The 20,256-nt window shown below is 38.0% G+C and overlaps 1 protein-coding gene across 1 annotated transcript in view; it reads left to right on the forward strand.

Annotated features, from left to right (window-relative positions):
- Positions 1 to 19,631, forward strand: part of LOC150101262 (LHFPL tetraspan subfamily member 2a protein-like) — a 147,056-nt gene extending 127,425 nt beyond the window's left edge. The window contains exons 4-5 of the mRNA XM_090400111.1: positions 8,380 to 8,493; positions 16,053 to 19,631. Of these exons, the coding sequence (XP_090256237.1) occupies positions 8,380 to 8,493; positions 16,053 to 16,195 (257 nt within the window). The 3' untranslated portion in view covers positions 16,196 to 19,631. The remainder of the gene's footprint in view (positions 1 to 8,379; positions 8,494 to 16,052) is intronic.
- The last annotated feature ends 625 nt before the right edge of the window (positions 19,632 to 20,256 follow it).

The following is a 20,256-nucleotide window of genomic DNA, read 5'->3' on the forward strand; positions in this document are numbered from 1 at the left end:
TCGTCAGTTTAAGGCTTGCCAGAATTAAAAGCAACTTTTAAGATCTCCCAGTAAGCACAAAACAGACATCACTTAGAAGCACCAACTGACTTCAGAATCGAAACTAATTGAACTCCCTCTATATTCGGGGGGGGGGAGGCTTTTGGTAAGTGTTTAGTTGCAGCAAAACTGAAATCAGCTGTACAAAGCTCAGTGATTATTTCAGTCACAGTTGCGCCACCTGATGATCGCAATCATTTGAATAACGATAAGTAAAACCGCATTGTAAATAGCCGCAGCACAACAAGAGTCACTAAACAGTGCTCCGCGAAAAACTGAAACACGCAAATCTGCAAAACGAGGGAATAAAGTGAATTTTTAAAACTACAATTGTAAGTTTAAAATTACTGCAAGCACCACAGATGGACCATATGGGCCGGTGATGCGAAATATACAGCTACAAACCAGTCTTCTCGTGGTGCGACCTGTTTCTACTTTAATAGAAACAGGCCACACCTACTAAATGCCAGCTAGACCTAGATGGTAGGCGATTTTCATCGCCCAGTGAACCCCACCCCCCTTGCTTATTGGAGACTAGAAGTGGTTACCGTCATGTTTGGTTCCCAGAATAAAAGTTCCGGTTTCCCTCCATTCCCCCGTCCAGCCTTCAGGTACAGCAGCAAACTTTTCCGAAGGCTGGTGTACAGGACCGAACCAGAAGGTAACGCGTCTTTTGGGATGTTTCTTAATCAATTGTCGCATAATCTCGTGCCTGGATTGAGTTCCTGTAATGGCATGCAAGGAGTACCGTCGAGGCCACAGTTGTGATTTGGAGACCGAGTACTCTCCGTGTGGGCGATAAGTTCAAGTGCGTCTTCTTCCGCTGCATCTTTCCCTTCAGTTTTTGTAGCATTAAAGATTAAACTAAATCTAAATAGACTTAGTGTCTCTGCGGTTCACCTAAAAATGAACCTCCCTCCAAAATTAAAAAAAAAAAAAAAAAAAAATCAAACTCAAAAATCACACAAAAAATCTTCCATATTCACTTTACATCTGTGGCATCGACAGTAACTCAAATGCCGTTCATCATCATCTTCAGTCACCCAGACCTGACCTGTCTCTCATTGAACCTCAGATTTCTACTAAATCAACCACAGCTCATATTAACTATCCAAATTACACCCTTTATGATCCCATAAGGGGGGGGGGGGTACTACTTGTACTTTTTTGCGTTCTGATGTTCCTTGCCAAAGAATGCCTGACTTACAGTTTCATCTTCTTGATCTCCTATGGCTTAAAATTTATTTGCTAGATTTTGTTTCATTCATCACCTGCCTCTAGCGTTTCCATTCATGCAGAACCAAATGCGTGTTGTGATCTTGTTACAGAAATAATCCATATTCCATTGGATTATTTCATTCTTTCGTTCCTCACTCTGTTCACATTCCCCAATTCTAAAACTCGTTCCGATCTTTTTCACTTTCTGCCTTCAGAAGTCGATTCCACAATCAAAATTTGCAAACAGTGAAATCATCCTTCTCGGTGATTTTAATGTCCACAACTCTAATTGGCTCCCTTTTTCGAATTTCAGTGGCAAAGGTGGAAAGAAGGCAGAGATTTTTTTGCTGTAAGCAATGACTTAAAACAGATCAATAATCTCCCTACCAGAACTCCCGACAATCATTGATCTTCATTCATCCAGTACCCCCCGATTTTTTCTTAACTAGTTCTCCTTCCAGGTACTCATTTCTCTTGGCATTTCAGACCACAATTAATAGAGTTCGTCTCAGTAGAACGCCCTTCCTACAGTCATTCTAACCTCGTGTTCTCTGACGTTAAAGCAATTCCAAGTGGGAAAAAGACCTGCGTGACTTTTCCTCCTCCTTCCATGTTCATATCAAAATGATGTTTTAATTTTTCAGATCCAGATGCCTGTCGTGATCTTTTTAGAGAAATAATTCATATTCGAATGGAAACTTTCATTCCTCACTCTGTTCAGATTCCTCAACTCATATCTTACCGTGGTTCTTCAAAACGTGTGCCAGAGCTGTCCAAGAAAAGCAAACAGCCTTTCGCAAGTGGCTTGAGACCAAATTACTGGCTTCATTCACAGAATTTGTAAAATCACCATTGGAATATCGAAATTCAACATGACAGATCTAGAAAACGCGCTGCTTGTGTCAGGGACATCTTCTGGTCACTTGCCAAAGCCTTTGGGCAGGTTTTGCCCATCTGTGCTGTCTCCTTTATCTGACATAAACGGAAGCATTGTAACATCACCTAAAGCCAAGGCAGATGTCTTCCCTTCATTCTTCTCTTCGTCCATAGATGACCATGGCAAATTACCTCCTTCCTTGGCTGGAACATTGCATCTCATGTGCGAACTTCCGCCAGAAAGACATCAGAAGACTCTTGAATAACTTTGATTCCACAAAGACAACCAGTCCTGACTGAATTCAACCCGTTGTGCACCAGAGACGCTCCTGAACGCCTATCCTCTATCATCTATTCACTACTCAGCTGGCATACACCCTACAGCGTGGAAGAAAGCTCATATCCAACCATTCCCAAAAGCATACATAAATGTTTACCATCAAGCTCTTGGTCTATTGCTCTCACATCAGTTTTCTCTAAAGTAATGGAGGTTATCAACAGTCAGCTCTTGGAAAACAGCTCTCTACTTAGCGACCAATAATGTGGATTTTGCCACTCTATACCACAGATCTCCTGGCTTACATCACACGTTTGGACACATTCCATACAAAGACCTGCCCCACCATTGCGTCGTTATCTAATTGAATTGCCAGTTTTCTCTCAGATCGATCTCTACGAGTAATGGTGTTCTCTCCTCAGACTTACCTCTCAGTGCCAGTGTCCCTCGGGCTCTGTCCTTTCTCCCACCTCCTCCTGAATTATATAAACGACCTGCTCTCATTGATTGTAAACCCTCTTCATATTTGGCGCAATATCAAGGCAACCAATATGAAATATTTGTAATCTCTTTGGTTCTCGATCAGCTTCTGAACTGTAAAAATAAAACTGTTGAACAAACTTGCTGCTTATTCGCTCTCGCTAGAGCACATTCCATTCGTTCTATTCATATAACAAACTTGTAGTGCTCAAACATCTCAAGATTTAAGATCACCTCTAAGAAGTATCTTAAACACTGATCTCCACTGATATTGGCATGCCTGCAACCTGTTAACTTCAATGCTTCCAAAACACAGGGTTTTTTGTTTGTTTATGTTTTGTTTTTAAAAAAAGGACTTTGAATTCTCTCCGCTTGCTTTTGATAATGCTGAGACACACAATCAAGACCACATCTCTCTTCTCAGAGTGACTCTTACTCCGAAACTTTCCTGTCATAATCATATCGATCCTGAAGTATCATCAGCTTCCAAAAAATTTGACATCCCTTTCCACTCAAGACAGTACTTTCGGCAGAAACCACCGAACAGTTACTTGTTCTGTATAAATCCCAAATCTGACCAACACTGCTCTCGTGTAGGGGATGATGTGCCTATGAGCTTCCTGAAAATTCTTGATTCTGTTCAGAGGGCAGTCCGATTGATAAATGACACTTCTCTTATAGACCCCCTTCAGCCGTTTTCGCATAGAAGATGTTTCTGCATTGTGTCTCTTTTTCAGATATTTCCATGGCCATTGTTCAGCAGAACTAGCATTCATTATGTCTTCCATTTCTGCCAGATCTACAGGAACTCGAGCAACAGCTACTCAACATTGCTTTACAGTCAAACTCGTACTCACCACCGAACCTGCTGTTCCCAGTCACCTCTGTTCCTTACACTTCAATTCTGTGGAACAGCCTCCCCCCATGAAGCTTTTCCAAAGTCTACGATCTCCAACAGTTCAAGATTATCAATAGCTTACTCTATCCCTGCCCAAGATGCGATCTAATGCTATATACTCCTCCCTTTCGTCTGTGGAAGGGGAAAATTTTTCTAGGGTACCGGGATTGGACAAGTGAAAATGCAACAAACATATTGGCTATTAGATTGGAAAAGAAATAAACTAGAAAAGATTTCACATATATATTCATGTATATATTCATATATTCATGTATATATTCATATATATATATTCATATATTCATGTATATATTCATATATATATATATATATATATATATGAATATATATATATTCATATATATATATGAATATATGCGAAAACGGCTGAAGGGGGTCTATAAGAGAAGTGTCATTTATCATATATACATGCAACTGCTTTATCCAGTCATGTTCTTTTTTCAAATAATCCTAATGATGACCAACAAAGCCACTCTGTATGCTGGAATAGATCAGAAAATATTTTTCGCTGTGAAGATGAGTTTGAAAGAAAAATCGTAGAATCACGGGAAATCCTACTGAACCCGGTCCACTTAAATAATAATTTAAGTTATAACATCCCAGATAGCCATGCTGCAGTTATTCAATATTGGCGTTCACGTGAACTTGCACGCACAATTGCAACAAACAATGGCACGCCAGTTGGAACAACTTGAAAAATACAACGTTTTTATGTATCGATTATGTGAGGCAATTTATACCTGTAATTTCCAGTTTGTTTATTTAAATAATTCAATGTTTATTAGTATTCCTTTCCTTTATAAATACCTGAAGAAGGCTGCTATATGCCGAAACTAGTAGTATTTATCATTAAAATCTTTATATGTTATCTCGGTCTTGGAGTCATTAAATCTATTTTTTGAAATATATATATATATATATATATATATATATATATATATATATATATATATATATATATATATATATATATATATATATATATATATATCCACTCACTATATATAAAAAGATAAGCCGAAATTTGAAACGTTTTCATGTCACGATTTTTGTCCGGCATATAATATAACATATTTTTAACATATATTGGTGTGAGTAGTGTAATTATTTTTATATAAAAAATTCAAGGAAAATAATATATATATATATTTTTTTTAAATAGAAAAATATTAAACATTGCACTATTTTTATAGATATTTTTAATTATATAAGACAAAACTAATATTGAACAAAAATGGTTGTTTTCAAGTCTTAGCAAGTAGTGCAAAACGAGAGCAACTCGGAAGTAGTGCAACAACAAGGCGACTCGCGGCAAAGGTGGGCTAAGCTCCGAGCATCTGATCCAAAAATAACCAGCTTACCAGCTCAGAGAACCGGCTTACCAGCCCGGAACTTGGGGGGATGGGGAACGCCGTAGGCGACAGGGGGATGATCTCCCCTAGTATAATATATATATATATATATATATATATATATATATATATATATATATATATATATATATATATATATATATATATATATATATATATATATATATATATATATATATATATATATATAAACAAAAAGAGAATAAAAACTTAGCCCACCCACAGTACTAATATACCTATAGGTTTACAATTTTTCCTGGCTCGGGATTACATAAAAGAAATAATAGACAAGTGAAATAACTCCTGGCGATTGCAATAAATTCAAACTAACGCACTCAGACTTAATCATAGCTGCTTTTAAAAATCCTTGTTCAAAATGATCTCACACGATAAAATGCAACATGATTTGACGTCACTAGAAATGAAACGAGAACACACTCTTAATTAAGAGGGAGATGTTAAATCCCGTTTTATTTTTGTGTGTGTTCTCTACTTTTGTTCTCAACAAAGATACTTGTGTTCTCTACAAAGATAATAAGCAGAAAGGCTTATTATCTTTGTAGAGAACACACTATTTTTGTGATTACGCCAATCACAAAGTACATTAAGAACAAACATAATCACAGAACCGCAGACTTCATTTATATATGGATTTAACGGCACACACTTGAAAACTAACGTCAGTTATTACGTTATCAAGCAAAAACACAAAATTCCCACATTCTAACTCTTAACAGATGTTGCGGTGAACATGTTACGTTGCCATGCAATAGAATTGACAGCATAGCTCACCGATGCCAAGAGCATCGGTGAGCTATGCCATTGCGGGCCTGGCCGACCGAATCATTAGCGTGTTTGCTCTCCAACCAAGTCGTAGATTCGAATCCCAGCGTGAGTGTTTGTTATCGTCCTGTATCGCTCGATGTGAGAACACCGCCCCTCTTATAGGAAGCACATAAGAGGGACGGTGTTTATATATATATACACGTGCATATGTGTATACAACATCGTACAACATTATCGTGTACGTCTTCAGATTAAAATCAAATAGGAAAAAATAATAATAAGGAATCCACAGAGAGATTGCTGAATTGTCATTATTCAAAGTAAACTTGAACTAGATTGAATATCGTAGCGAGATGTCAGACATCGTTCATCGTTGCTATGTGCCGCATAACTTTGTTCATAATACGTAGATTGTATACGATACTCCATTAGATTGAACTTTTTTGGGGTAGTATATGAATTCAGAGAATTCATTACAAATTTTGATTGTATCCGATGCTATGAGAGTTTTTTTTTTTTTTTTTTTTTTTGTTTTTTTTACAGAGCCTTCTGTAAACGTGTTAGCAAGGTCTGGCAAAGTACGTTACTCCCATAGCTAGGACTTCTTTCTTGTCGACGTGAACATTAAAGATTATTATTATTATTATTATTATTATTATTTTATTTGACACCTCCAAAGACTCATCAAGGGAGGGCACCTGTTCTACAGCTGTCTCCGCCACTTAATCCACTAACTGACTGCAACTACAACAGCGCCATCTACTGCCGCCCACCACCACTAGTATTTCCAAAGACTATCACAAACATCCATGCCCACGGCGGGATTCGAACAACTCGCAGCCTTTTGGCTGGAGAGCGGATACGCTAGCCACTCAGCCAGCGAGGCTGGCTCAGATGCCAAGAAATTATATTCTTGGTTTAATCCTTTATCCCAGCGCTTCCCAAACTGTGGGCCGTGGCCCCTTTGGGGGCCATGAAATAATGAAAACAAATTTAAAATGTTTTAAGAGTAAGTATATTTTTTTTATTTTAAAAGAAACGTATTTAACTTTTATTATTTCTTTTTTTGTTATTTTTTATATTTTAATGGAAAAATTCACACATTGGTGTTGGTTCACAAACTTTGCTTCCTGCGTATTTCAGCACTTAATGAATATTAGTAAATATTGCTTATTCGTATGTTTCATTTCAAAGCAGTGGTTAATTGTATTTACTTCGAATGCTCTCCAGGGAAGCTCCAAATCTTCCTGTCCCTTTCATCAAGCGTTCGTAATCAGGGACTGTTGATATTGACTTTATATACATATCAAAACTCGTTTTATATTATCACTGTTCATCCGAGCTAGTTTTCTGTTACCAATAAAAGTTTCGCATATACTTCATACATGAAAAAAAAGCTTAAACAAGTTCATGTGGGGAGATAGTAACTCGCTTGGAGTGGTAAATAACACGCCCTCCCTAACAGCCACTATACTGCAGAGGCAATAAAAACAAGTACTTTTATTATGCCAGTGAATAAGGTATGAGGAGTCTGTGTAATATATTTCTCAACAAATAGTGCAATTAGAGACAACTGGGATAAAAACACACTAATTAATGAATCACATGTCCCCTCATACAGAAACTATGCTGTATAGACTGAAACAAAACCATATGTTGCATGGGCAAACACAGAATCTAACTAAAAACTATTGTTATTAATTAGATGTGTGTGAATTCGATTTCCCGAGGCAGTAATAAAATTCAACCGAACGTTTAAAATTCGTAAAAGTGTTAAAACTAAGTAACATATATATATATAATGAATGTTATAGCCGTGAAATATTTTAAATTTTGCAAAGGGGACCTGACATCCAGAAGTTTGGGAAGCACTGTTTTATCCAAGCGTAAGGAAACAACGTTTGCACGCGAAGGAACTTTTTTGACTGGACAACTCGTATAGAGAGATGACTTACATCACTTGCCTTAGTTTCCCATAACGCAAAGCATGTATCGTTACTGACATATATAATGCTATGCATTATGGGAAGGGTCACAACCCAGCCGGGTTTTGACCTCTATTCAGGTCTCATCAGAGGGAGCCAAATCCAGTCGTGAAGTGACTTCACGCACAAACTTTGTTTGTTTACACTTGGATAAAGGATTAAACCAAGAATATAATTTACTGACTGGTACTGTTACGGATTTGAGTAAACTTTTTTCAGTTGCATTTGGATCGTTTTTGGTATCTTCTGAATCCTCGCCGAATCAAAAATTTCTCCCAGTGCAAATCACAGAATGTTTTCTCTCCACCAGGTGGTACTTACATCACCGCTGTAAGTCTGATAGCAAACACACACACACACACACACACACATCATCATCATCATCATCAGTTGGAATTAGATATTAATGCTTGTTCGTCTTTGCAGGTCTGCTGTACATCCTCGGCCTGATGCTGTACCCGGCTGGGTGGGGAAGCCGTCGCGTCCAGCTCGTGTGCGGAGACAAAGCAGAACCGTACACTTTTGGTGATTGCTCTTTGGGTAAGTGAAACGTAGAGACAGACAGACACACTGATTCATGTCAACATTCAGAAGAAGAAAGTCGTGACGAGAAAAGTATGACGACGAAGAGCGTTTACTTCGATGCGCCTCAAACCCGATTTCACCTTCGCAAGTTATTCGGTCAGTTTGTCGAAACCTTCAACCTGTCGCATACTCGATATTCTTCGTGACAGCTCTCATGAGTCAAGATGTACCCAGAGCCGACGAGAGGGAATTCGCACCCCTGTAAATTTTTTTTCGGCCACTCCACCAAAGGCGAAACTGCCGAGAAAGACAAAAACGTACGCAAAAAAAAAAAAAGTCGGCCTCCCTTTCCCCGGGCAGCGATAATTGGTACTGAATTCCCTTCTGTGTCATCGGCTTTCTCGTCGGTCCTGGTGTTCCAACCCAGGACCGACGAGAAAGAGAGAGGAGAGAGAAAAAGGAAGAGAGAATCCGAGAATATTTCAATCGGGAAATTAAAAAAAAAAAAAAAAAAAAACCTCTTCGGTCTTTATTTTTTATTAACTAAATTTATTATCACTTTTTATTAACATTAAAAAAGATAAACTTCATCTCACGGAAAAAAAAAAAAAACATTTGAAAGCAATTTTCTTTCAGGAAAATGGAATCCACTGGGTTACCGGAGATGTGCTGAATTTAAAGAAATTCACTATTTTAATACTCGCACCGAATAATATTTTAAAAGAAATTGCAAATAAGCGTTTCCAACGTTTGGTCCACCTCTCAAGGCGGTCCTAGAAATTACGTCCTCAGAAAATGCAAAAGTTGAAATGTGGCATGGCAGTGCTTATTGAAATTTAATAGCAGGGACTTAACACACACACACACACACACACACACACACACACGTATTGTTCGGGTTCGTTTCATAATCGATATCAGATACCAGTAAAAATATTCGATGATTTCACTAATAATAATTATAGATTTACTTATTTAGCACCGAACTACATACATGAAGGTATTACAGTGTGTATACGTGATGGACCAAAGAAAAAAAAAAAAAAAACTTCCTACCTATTGTAAAGTTTGGGATACGATGCTCTGTATCGTCTGCACGTCGATTGGCACTAAACTCATCATTTGAAATTTTTCTTTGGTTTTTTTGGTTCAATGTGATGTGTACAAACACCTTCAAGTGCGAGGAACCAATGTAGGAGGAGAGTATTTTTTGCCTAAAGTATTTTTTTGTCTGTAAATCGGTTATGTTCTGATGGCCAATTTACCTCTACGCAGGATGAAAAACTCCGCTACTCCGTATGAGATCGGCTAACTCACCTTCAAATGAAAAGCCCACATAAAGATTTCTCTCGTAAGAACGAGAATCGAATTCCGGCTTTTTTCCAATCGAAGGGCTCAATATACCCTCGTTCTTCCAATTGCGCTACGGAGACAACGGAAAGTAGACGACCCATAAAATAAATATCTCAGAACGTTCGTTCGTGACGTTTATCGCAAAGCAGGATTGAAGGAATCATATCGTTTGCTTCGGTGAGGGCAAAAAAATTAAATTCCCATCTGTCTGTTTGACACCATCCTTCATGCTGAGGGGGAAAAAGCTTGTTACGCGAAATCCACTCAATTCAAGATTTTAACCTTTTTCGAGGCTTGTTTAACGTTAACTCTTAGGAAATGTGTTCTTGGTTAACTTGGAAATCTTGGTTAACTCTTAGGAAAATTTGAGACCAAACGCGATACTTTCAAAATCCGTGTCAGTCTCCCAAATAAGCAAGGTGGTTATGCTCACGCATTGAGTAGTCAAAGTGAGACTGAATTTTTTTTTAATTTACAAAGCCGAACACGGAGCTTACTAGATGTAAAAGAAATCTGGAACGGCATTTTCAAACAAGAACGGACGCATTAAATTCTCGCTTGAAATCCCCATAAATCAGACAACACGACCAGAGAATGACTTGTTTTGGCTGTACGTCCAGTATTTCTATAATAAGATCGCGGCCGTACCGCAATTGCTTTTTCTTGCTCACGAGGCTGCCAGAAAAGTAATACGTGGAATTGCGCGAAAGAATGAAGCCCCACTTGCGTTAAACTGCTGACACGAGATTTTTCTCTTTTAATTGTCGCCATTGAATCCCCCTCCGATGTCTTATTTTTCAGCTATTTAGCAAAACTTTCTTTTGCTGCCCGCTCCAGTGCTTTTCTCCTGTGACATTCGTCAACTGGTTTCTCCTATTGCCTTCCACTTGTTCATCGCTTTGCATCCATCTGGAAAATCCCCGCAGCGGAATTTCTAAGAGCGCGAATTCCATTTGGAAAGTGCTCTGCAATAGTGCTGCGGGCCGAGCACTTTCGAATTGAGGAGCACAAACTGACTTTCGAAAGTCGGTTTGACAGATGAAACGGCCTGCGATCAATCGGGCTTGAACGACTGCAAAACTTTCCTTATTGATATTCTTTAATGATCTTCTTCTCTTTCTCCGGAACGAAGGTTATCTGACGGCGAGAACTATTTAATCACCCTTACAAAGTTCGCTGATACACGGGCTTTATGAATTGTCTACCCGGCTGTCAGTCGCACAGACCTGCCTCATGAGGGGGTTCTTGGCCATAGCAGAAGTGTGTGGGGGGGGGAATCCGAGTTAGTTTCCTTCACATTTCAAAGAAATATTTCACTATTCGGGTGAAATCGTGAACTGGACCCAAAAGTTTAGTTAGCAATGCAAATGCTTTCATCATTTTTCAAAGTAGTTGTTAACAGAATACGAAAGGCTGCACCGAGGAAGTGACATCGCCTACAATTTGAGGGCTCAGCTGACAGAAGGACGATATTAATAACTCTGCAAAAATTATTCAGTTATTCTCATTGGATACATCCCCCTCCCCCACACAACTAAATGATCGTAACAGTGTGAGCGTGTGAATGTACAGACGAGAAATCGGATTATGCGCATACGATATACGAGTGTCTGTAACCGCTGTTTGGAAGTACGACGGCTTCGAAATGCGTTATGTGCTTTTTCAATTAAAGGTGTATTAGTCGGTCTGCTAAGTTGACAGCAGGATTTTCTCCAGGCAATTCCAGTTTTTTTACTCCTGCAAACTGGCAAGAAAAACACACACAAATAGGATGTAGTGTACAGTAATACCAAGTAGGTGGTGCAGTGCAGATAGTGGATTAAGGAGTGAAGAGGTGTCAGATGATAAAATATACTTGATCTCCGGATGGAATTTATTTATTTATTATTATACATTCACAGAATCATTTACCGAAATAATTATGCATTAGCTAGACATACACTGACGATATTTGTGACTAACTTGTCCGCAGCTGAACACAACCCGTCTACTCCAGATGTTTAGCACGTTGCTTTAGCGTGAAGTGGTGGGCACGGGTTGCACAGACCACAGTGTTGCAGTCACAGCCAAAAGGTAAAGCTATCACTCTGATAGAAAAGGCATCTGCGTATCCAGGTGTGAAATACCTTTGTAGTTATAACAAGCCCAAAGGCTATTTTAACGGCGACATAAGTTAAGTTTAAGGGAGATGGTAAATCCCGTATTATTCTACAACCGGTTACGAAACTCGGATCGAAATCCTAGAGTTTCATGCCGAAAAAACTATCGGCGAGCCCAAGTGTAAGTAATCACTTGGTTAGTACAATACCAGAGCAACGCGGAGCAAGATCCGTCACTGTCCTTAATATTCTCTCATAATGTAAAACACAGCTCCTAGGAGATGTATTACTGTTTTACATTATGAGAAGAGGTCACTACCCAGACCGGTTTCAACCCTTTTTGAGGTCTCATCAGTGAGTAGGTAGTTGCCTGGTGTTGTACTACCCAAGTGATTACTTACACTTGGGCTCGCCGATAGTTTTTTCGGCATGAAACTCTAGGATTTCGATCCGAGTTTCGTAACCGGCTGTAGAATAATACGGGATTTACCATCTCCCTAAAAATTAACCTTTGCAGTTAGTTGCCTGTACTGATTGTAATGTACACAGATGACCCCAACTACGAAAAATCCCCTCCTGCAAACATTACATATCCAGGGGAATAAAGAAACATGGAAAGTGAATGTCCGTGGTGAGGGAACAATGCAACGTTTCCTATGGCTAATCGACAGGCGGCGTCTGCACATATCATGGCAAATACAATTGGGGAGAGGGGGTATGAAAACTTTGTCCCCGATTCCAATAAGCCACACTCTCGCAAGCATGAGTCCCGGAGCCTAAGGCATCACTCCTCACTATAGGGCAGTGTTTCTCAAACTTCAGATATCCGCGTACCCCTTCTTAAATTTTCATATTACCAAGTACCCCCTTAACAAAATAATAAATAAATAAATAAAGTATATTTCATTGTAAATGTCTATTTTATTTGAATTTATATGCTCATGTAAACAAAAGATATGATTTATTTTTAATAGAATAAAATTTGGAAAAGGTTCCTCTTCATTTCTCGTCCATGAAGATCCACATTTCAAGTAATTCATATCATACTTACGAAAAGAGTTTTTATCTTCTTCCTAGTTGGTTCTCTAAAGATGTCAGACGACACCCGTTGATCCAGATATCAACGTTTTCTTGTTGCTTACAACTACTTGCATTTGCTATATTGCTCTCTTTTGTGCGTTTTATAAATCCAGTCTTTAACCAATGATCCATACTTAAGAACTTGAAAGCTTAAAAAATTACCGTATTTACTCGAATATAACTCGCACTTTTTTCCCAAAATTAAAGCTAAAAAATCGTTATGCGAGGTATATGCGGGAATTTTCGGAAACTAAAGTTTTCAGGGAAAAAAAAAAACTGAAAATGGTGTGACTTACCAAAAAGCTCCTATTCGCTATCGCTACTTTTGGCATCGAGAACAGTTTCCTTGTGTGCATCGTCAAAGTCATCTACCCAAATAGCTTCATCTTCTCTCCCATTATTTCAAGCAAAAATTACTAGTAATTTACAAGACTGGAGATACATAATGAGCAATCCTTTACAAATGGCTAATGAAAAGTAAAATATGAGCACCAAACAGAACAATGGTAGAGATAGGGTAACTATGAAGAAGTGCATATGATTGGTGCAGTATTAACAAAAGATCGCACAAACCAAAGACAAGGCAACAGTTGAGTTGAAATGCTAATTCTCTTCAAATGAATTCCATAATATCTGAAACACATTCACTATATATAGGTATATATTTCTTAGTTTGAACACTTTCACGACGGGGGGGGGAGATCAAGCAAAACCATATGTTGTTGCCGGTGCTGGTTTTGCTTCAATCTATGCAGCAGTTTTGGTTGGAGGGGAGGTGTGATTCATTAGTTAGTGCCATTTTTATCCCAGTTGTCTCTCTAATTGCACTATTTGTTGAGAAATATATTACACACTCTGTACCTTATATTGTACCAGTGATACAATAAAACTACTTGTTTTTCTTGCGCAGTATAGTGATGATAGTAACCCGCAGGGAGCGAGTTACTATCGTCAGGACATGAACGTCGTGGCGATAACTCGCAATTTGAGTAGGAGAATTCATACATAATTTATTGAGAAATATATATGGTTAAAATAATTCTTTTTTTTCTCTTAATAATGATTCTATGCGTTAATGATGCATAGCCGAAAATTGCCACGTACCCCTCCCCCCTTTGAAGACCTTTCGAGTACCCCTGGGAGTACACGTACCACACTTTGAGAAACACTGCTGTAGGGCATTGTACAAAGCTGTTGCCGTGTCCGCAACACTGAACATATAAGAGGAATCGAGCAGGTGTGCTGGCGGTTCCTGCTGCACTACGTAGATGAAAGACGTAAAGAGCTGATCGAGCTTGACCAACGCCAATATCATTGGCGGTGGGATCTTGAAAGGCTAGCATCAGGGTCCCCGTTACGTGTTGACCGATTTGTGACGGGTGTGGTCTATAAGCATCTTGCAGCAAACCACAACGTGCTCCCCGCTGCGTTTCATGGATCAGAATCAGTTTGAAGAACACACAATGGACAACACCCACCTTTCCGACCTGAATGGCGGACAAACTTAAATCTCAACCCAATCGAGCAGTCACATCTGCGTGGGGTTTCGGAACTTGCCATAACACAGAACACGCGTTCTGTTCCGAACGTAATTAAATTCGTTAAGTGTTTAATTACAAAGCTTTTAACACCGAGTTATTATGCCTCGTTCTACAATGCAGACGTCCTACACTCCGACGGCATTAGATATCCAGCGGAATCGATACTCTGCAAAAGGAGCACCGACACAATATTAAGCAACTGATCATAATTCAGTATAATATTCAGTAGAATTTGTTATTCGTAGACTAATTTTATTATCATATTAAAATGTAAACCAACCCTACAATAAGCGACTAGGCATAAAGGCCTGTTTCCACTAGGTGGTCTTTGCACTCACTTTTCTCAGCTACCTCGCTCGGAATTTTTTATTTTATTAAAAAAAAACCTATAGGCGTGCTCTAGACCGAACTTGCTACTTTGTCAAACCGTGTGAAACTTTCACTTTGCTTATGCGGGAATTAGTAAGGGATCACCCCCGACTATGACAACCATCTACCACTTAAAGACTTGAGCGAAGGTGTTCGCGCGAGAGTGGGATTCAAACCTAGTCTGTTGGTTGGAGAATGGAGACCCTATCCACTCAGCCACCAAAATGTAGAGTAATCATGATCTGATCCATCTGATGATGTTTTAAAAACTGCCAGCAGTCTCGCTTGCTTGTATTTTATGTACTTTTGTTCTTTATTTTCAACTCTTTGAAATTCTTTAATTCATTTTTTCCCCTTGTTGGTTTACTCATGTTTTTTTGGCTATTAGATAAGTACATCTCCGCTTAAACTATCGGTTCTTCATTTTCAACACCACCTACTCGCATACCATCTCAGCATGGCCAAGCCCAGGCCTAAGTACTATGTTATCCTTGCCTTCAACAAAATGAACATCACAGGGATGTCAACTTCATAATCCTTATTTGATGTAATCCCATTGATTTAGCACCTCTGTAGCCTAGTTGGATAAGTAAGAAAGGGGCTCCATTACCAAAAATAGCTTTGCATATTTTATTTTATCTTTTTAAATTATTTATTTTATTTTTTATTTAATACGCTATCATGATCATTTTTGGAATTGCTCCTTTGGCTGCTCTAAGCATTCAACTAAGATTACGTATATAGTTTGCATTAGCGATAAAATCTTGGATTTTTTGCTATATAATTTTACTGCACCTAATACCATAGACACGAGATTTGTAAACCAAATAATTTATACAAGTTTTAGGTAGAAGTTTTTGTTTCACTAATTTCTTAAACGTGTGCATGCTTTTAATCATTTCACACTAAAGTTTGAATGATAAACTCTGGCGTATAAGATTTCGGATTCCTAAATATCGTATGAACGATTTGGCTTGTTTAAATAATATCTTTTAATGATATTCTTAATAATAATTATAGACTTGAGCAATGAATGTTCAGTAAAAACTACTAAAATTTAAAGACTTTTTTAACCTGAAAATTCATTCTAATCTTTTTTTTTTTTTTTTTTTTTTTTTTTTTTTTTTTTCAGGTTGGGCCTTCTATTTAGCAATTGGCAGTACCATCGTCACTTTTATATGTTCCGTGTTGTCGGTGCAAGCCGAAATCTCTACCTCCAGCGACAAAGTACAAGACGAAATTCTTGAAGGAAAAACCTTGATTTGTCTTCTGTGATTCGCTGTCTGTCCGTACAGTTTTTGCTGCCCACGTGGAAGCACAGGCGTCAAGTCGATTCTGCATTCTGAACTGAATATTTGACGATTTTGGGGTAAACGAAAAAGAAGCCAGAAGTGGGAACTTGTTTATTGATGTTTGTTTATTGAAGAAGGTTTATTGATGTGGGAACTTGTTTCTTCCCCTAAGAAGGAAAATCCCAAGATTGAGATCAGTCTTCTTTGTCCACACGTGTGGTTTGCCAACATCAAAGTTTAACACATAAAGGACTTAGCCACTCTTTTTTATATAGTATATATATATATAAAAATTCGTTCCTTTAACATTTATAGTACATCAAATGCTACATAATATTCCTATAATATACATTATATCGCACATGTTAAGGCGTTGATATTTGTGTTCATTGGCTTGTCTTTTTTTTTTTTTTTTGTAATTATATCAATTTAGACGGGTTTTATGATAATTTGGCATTCGGTCCCGTCCGTCAGATGGGTTTACTTTGTCCCATGCTAGTTTAGTGACGTGTTTAATAGCAAGTCACACATTGATTGCGCAATTCCAGCAGGTTGCCGATCAACTCGCCAAGACTCGCTACTGTACTACCTCCCAATCCTAGCATCGCGCGAATCCAGTCTCATCGCAAAATTTTCTCCGAATTTTTTAAGTGTTTATTTATTTATTTACCAAGCTTTCAACACTGAGTTATTATGCCTCGTTCTAACTATATAAATGTGTTGTCGAATATGAATTATGCTTCAAAGAAAGATAAGCCACTAGGAGAAGCCCTAAGCGAATGGAATGCCAGCTAGTTTATAATGTAACTTATCCATTGTAATAAACCTTCGGAAACGATACGAATAAAAACCTGAAATTCTGACAATATTCAGAATTTTTTAAATAAACACATTAATAACACGTCATACAAAATCAATACGCCTGTTCTTATTTTATTTTAAAGAAATAAACAACACATTCACAAAAAAGCAGCTTCCTCAGGGAGACTGCATTCGATGGTAGAGAAGACGAACAGAATGCGACTTTGTACGGAATATCAGCTCGGCTTACACCTCCAATTCTGCTTGAAACTTCATTTCTGGTAACAGATTTGGGATCGCAAAAGAAAATTCCCTCATTTAGCTGTATTTGGAAAATAAATTAGATTTACTAAAATCAAATGGATATAGTAAAATAAAAAAGAAGGCTGGAAGGAACATTTTCGGGTACTTCAAGAGAAAACTTACTGAAAAAATCGCACGGGAATGCGCGTGTTTTACGAAGTTAGTTTTATGGGCGGCCTAAACTAAACTCAAAATATGTGGAACCCACATTTATGTCGCTGATTCCATGGGATGCAGGAAATAGCAGGAGGAAAGGAAATACCTAGGCGGCTTCGTCACTCCCGTTAAACGTTTTACCCCACACACCGAAAAGAATAAAATCTGAAGAAAATCATAACAGCACAAAAAGAATATAACTAAGGCGCACTACAGAGTCAGCATTCTCCCCCTCTCTTGGAAAAAAAAAAAAAAAGATTTTTTAGCACTGCTGGAGAGAGAGTTAGAAAATTTCGTGAACATAATAAAAAACATTTTCACAAACACCATCAGGTTCACCCTTAAATGCGGCCGTATTCTTGGAGAAGGAAGGAAGATATTGCGAAAGAGCACGGGGATGGAAACTACGGATTTTTCGGATTGCAAATATGGAGGAGATGAAACACAGTGACGGAATAAAAACGGACAGCAACAGTTGATTTATCTTGTGATCTGAAGATATGAAAATAATTCCACACTATCATCAGTTCAGAAATGCAGTCAAATCAACATAACGAAGATCGAGCCACATTGTAAAATTTTTGGGAAACTTCTGTCACCCCCGTATGAGGCGGTGGTGAGGTCAGCATGTGGAACTCTTAAAGACACAAACATAGAAATGAATTTTCTTAACATCAATCCCGATTTTATTTTCATTTCAAACATGGAAGTGGATGATCCAAAGCTCCGTGCACTGTGACGGGGGAGGTAGACACTGAAAAGAGTGTGATATTTATTTAAGGGTTGCCCGCTCAGTATGTTTATTCTTAGTAACAAAAATTTGGCTTTTTTGATCATTATCTCATACTCTCCTATCATGAACTACTGGAAAATTCCCGATGGAATAAGAACGCGTAAAGCAGCAAAGAACTTACTCAAAATTGCGGAGGCCACTTTTGTATCCCCTGTTACTGAGAAAATGTGCAATAGCCTAAGACAGGGGGCGAGTCGGTACCTTCTTCCCAGTTAGAGCAGAGCAGTCCTCTAAGGAAACAACATTAAATGCATTCATTTAATTTTTTATTATTATTTCTACTTACTGCTTGCTTCTTACTAAATAATAACAGTCGTTTTAATGAGATGTCATTCATTTCTTCTACGGAACTAATGTTACCTCCGTCTTATGTACTGCAGCAATCCTTAAAACAGTTATGCAATACCTCGCTTAACGCGGTTTCATCATAATGCGGATTGCAAATGGTGTGAAATGCATTACAGTATATTTATTGCAATTTCATCAGAAAGGCAATAAAGGTATTGAATCGAAAATATTTAGCCCAAGCATTGGAATGAGCAAAGGTGTGGCCACTTTACACTTTTATAAGTGCAACTTATTACTCCTTAATATCCAATCATGCGTGACGAAAGGAAATGTCAGGGACCTAAGAAACGTAAATGTTTTGAATGCATTACACTGAAGCCTGTTATATTAATGTTCTGCTGAGTGTAGTTAAATTCAGTTATTACATTCATATTTCGACACGCATTATTATTATTATTATTATTATTGGTGGGCATCTCCATGGAGTCAGAAGACTCATCGCGGGTGACCCAAAGCACGCACAACTGAGTCAGGCAACGCATTCCATTCATTCACCACCCTCCAAGCGAAAAATCAATCTAGTCCTTACATCCTTGTCAACCATACTCTTACTTAATTCCCAGAGATGACCTCTCTTTCTTCCACCGCCCACGGCTGAAATATTTCCCTTGCATCGATCCTCAATCCTATAAAAAGCTTTTAGTAACATAAATGTTTGTATCATATCCCCTCTTCTCCGCCCATCAACCAACTTCTACAACACACAATCTATCAACGTAGCGAGCATTCCTTACACCACTCACCGACTTGGTCATTCGCCTCTGAATCTTTTCTACCACTTCATCTCTAAGGAATCCATTCGACCAGACCCAAGTACTCTGTTTTTTATGTTCATACTTGTTTTTCCCCCCGAGATCCATTTGATTGCTACTGCGGCAACGATTGACTCAATGCCGATACCCTTGCTGTGAATGAATGTCCCACTAAATGCAAAAAAAAAAAAAAAAGAAAACTATTAAATCATTGAATACTATATACAAGCAGAGTTAAATTTTTATTTCAGACGAAATTCTAATAAGGCTAAATAGCCATATTTTATATATATATAATATATATATATATATATAATAAAATTACTAGCAAGCTGAACTATATATATATATATATATATAGTTCAGCTTGCTAGTAATTTTATTACGTAAGGACCACTATTCGGATAAATGACCTATTTAAAAATAAAGCAATTTCTTCCCTTAACGTGGGTACTGTAATCCTCAATGTGAACTGATGTACTGTGCGCATGCTATTAAGTGCTACGGATGCGAGAAAATTGCATATCTGTGAAGAGGTCACGTGAGCAGCTAAGTAGGTGTCCTTCTTTTCAGGAAGTGTTTGTCGTGTAGTGTGAAAACCGAAGAAATATTTTTTATGAAAATATTTTAACCATTTGTCTAATTTTTTATATAATTCGTCACTGTTGTTGTAGTGAACTTGCCTATACAGAATTTGGCCGATACTGAAGTGAAATTGTTAACTTTTTATGCGAATTTAAATAAAGCATTTTATTAATATAGTATGTATCTTGGATTTATAAAGTTCATCGCTACATTTGCCATTAAGACTTTCTTCCTCCTCCTCCTACCGAACAAAGCACATCAACCGGAAAAATTCTCCTTGTATTGAAATTATGCGTATTTTAAATG

The sequence above is a fragment of the Typopeltis vanoorti genome, chromosome 11 (genome assembly GCF_054136105.1).
Source record: "Typopeltis vanoorti isolate ZY-2024b chromosome 11, IOZ_Tvanoo_1.0, whole genome shotgun sequence".
Classification (NCBI taxonomy): domain Eukaryota; kingdom Metazoa; phylum Arthropoda; class Arachnida; order Uropygi; family Thelyphonidae; genus Typopeltis; species Typopeltis vanoorti.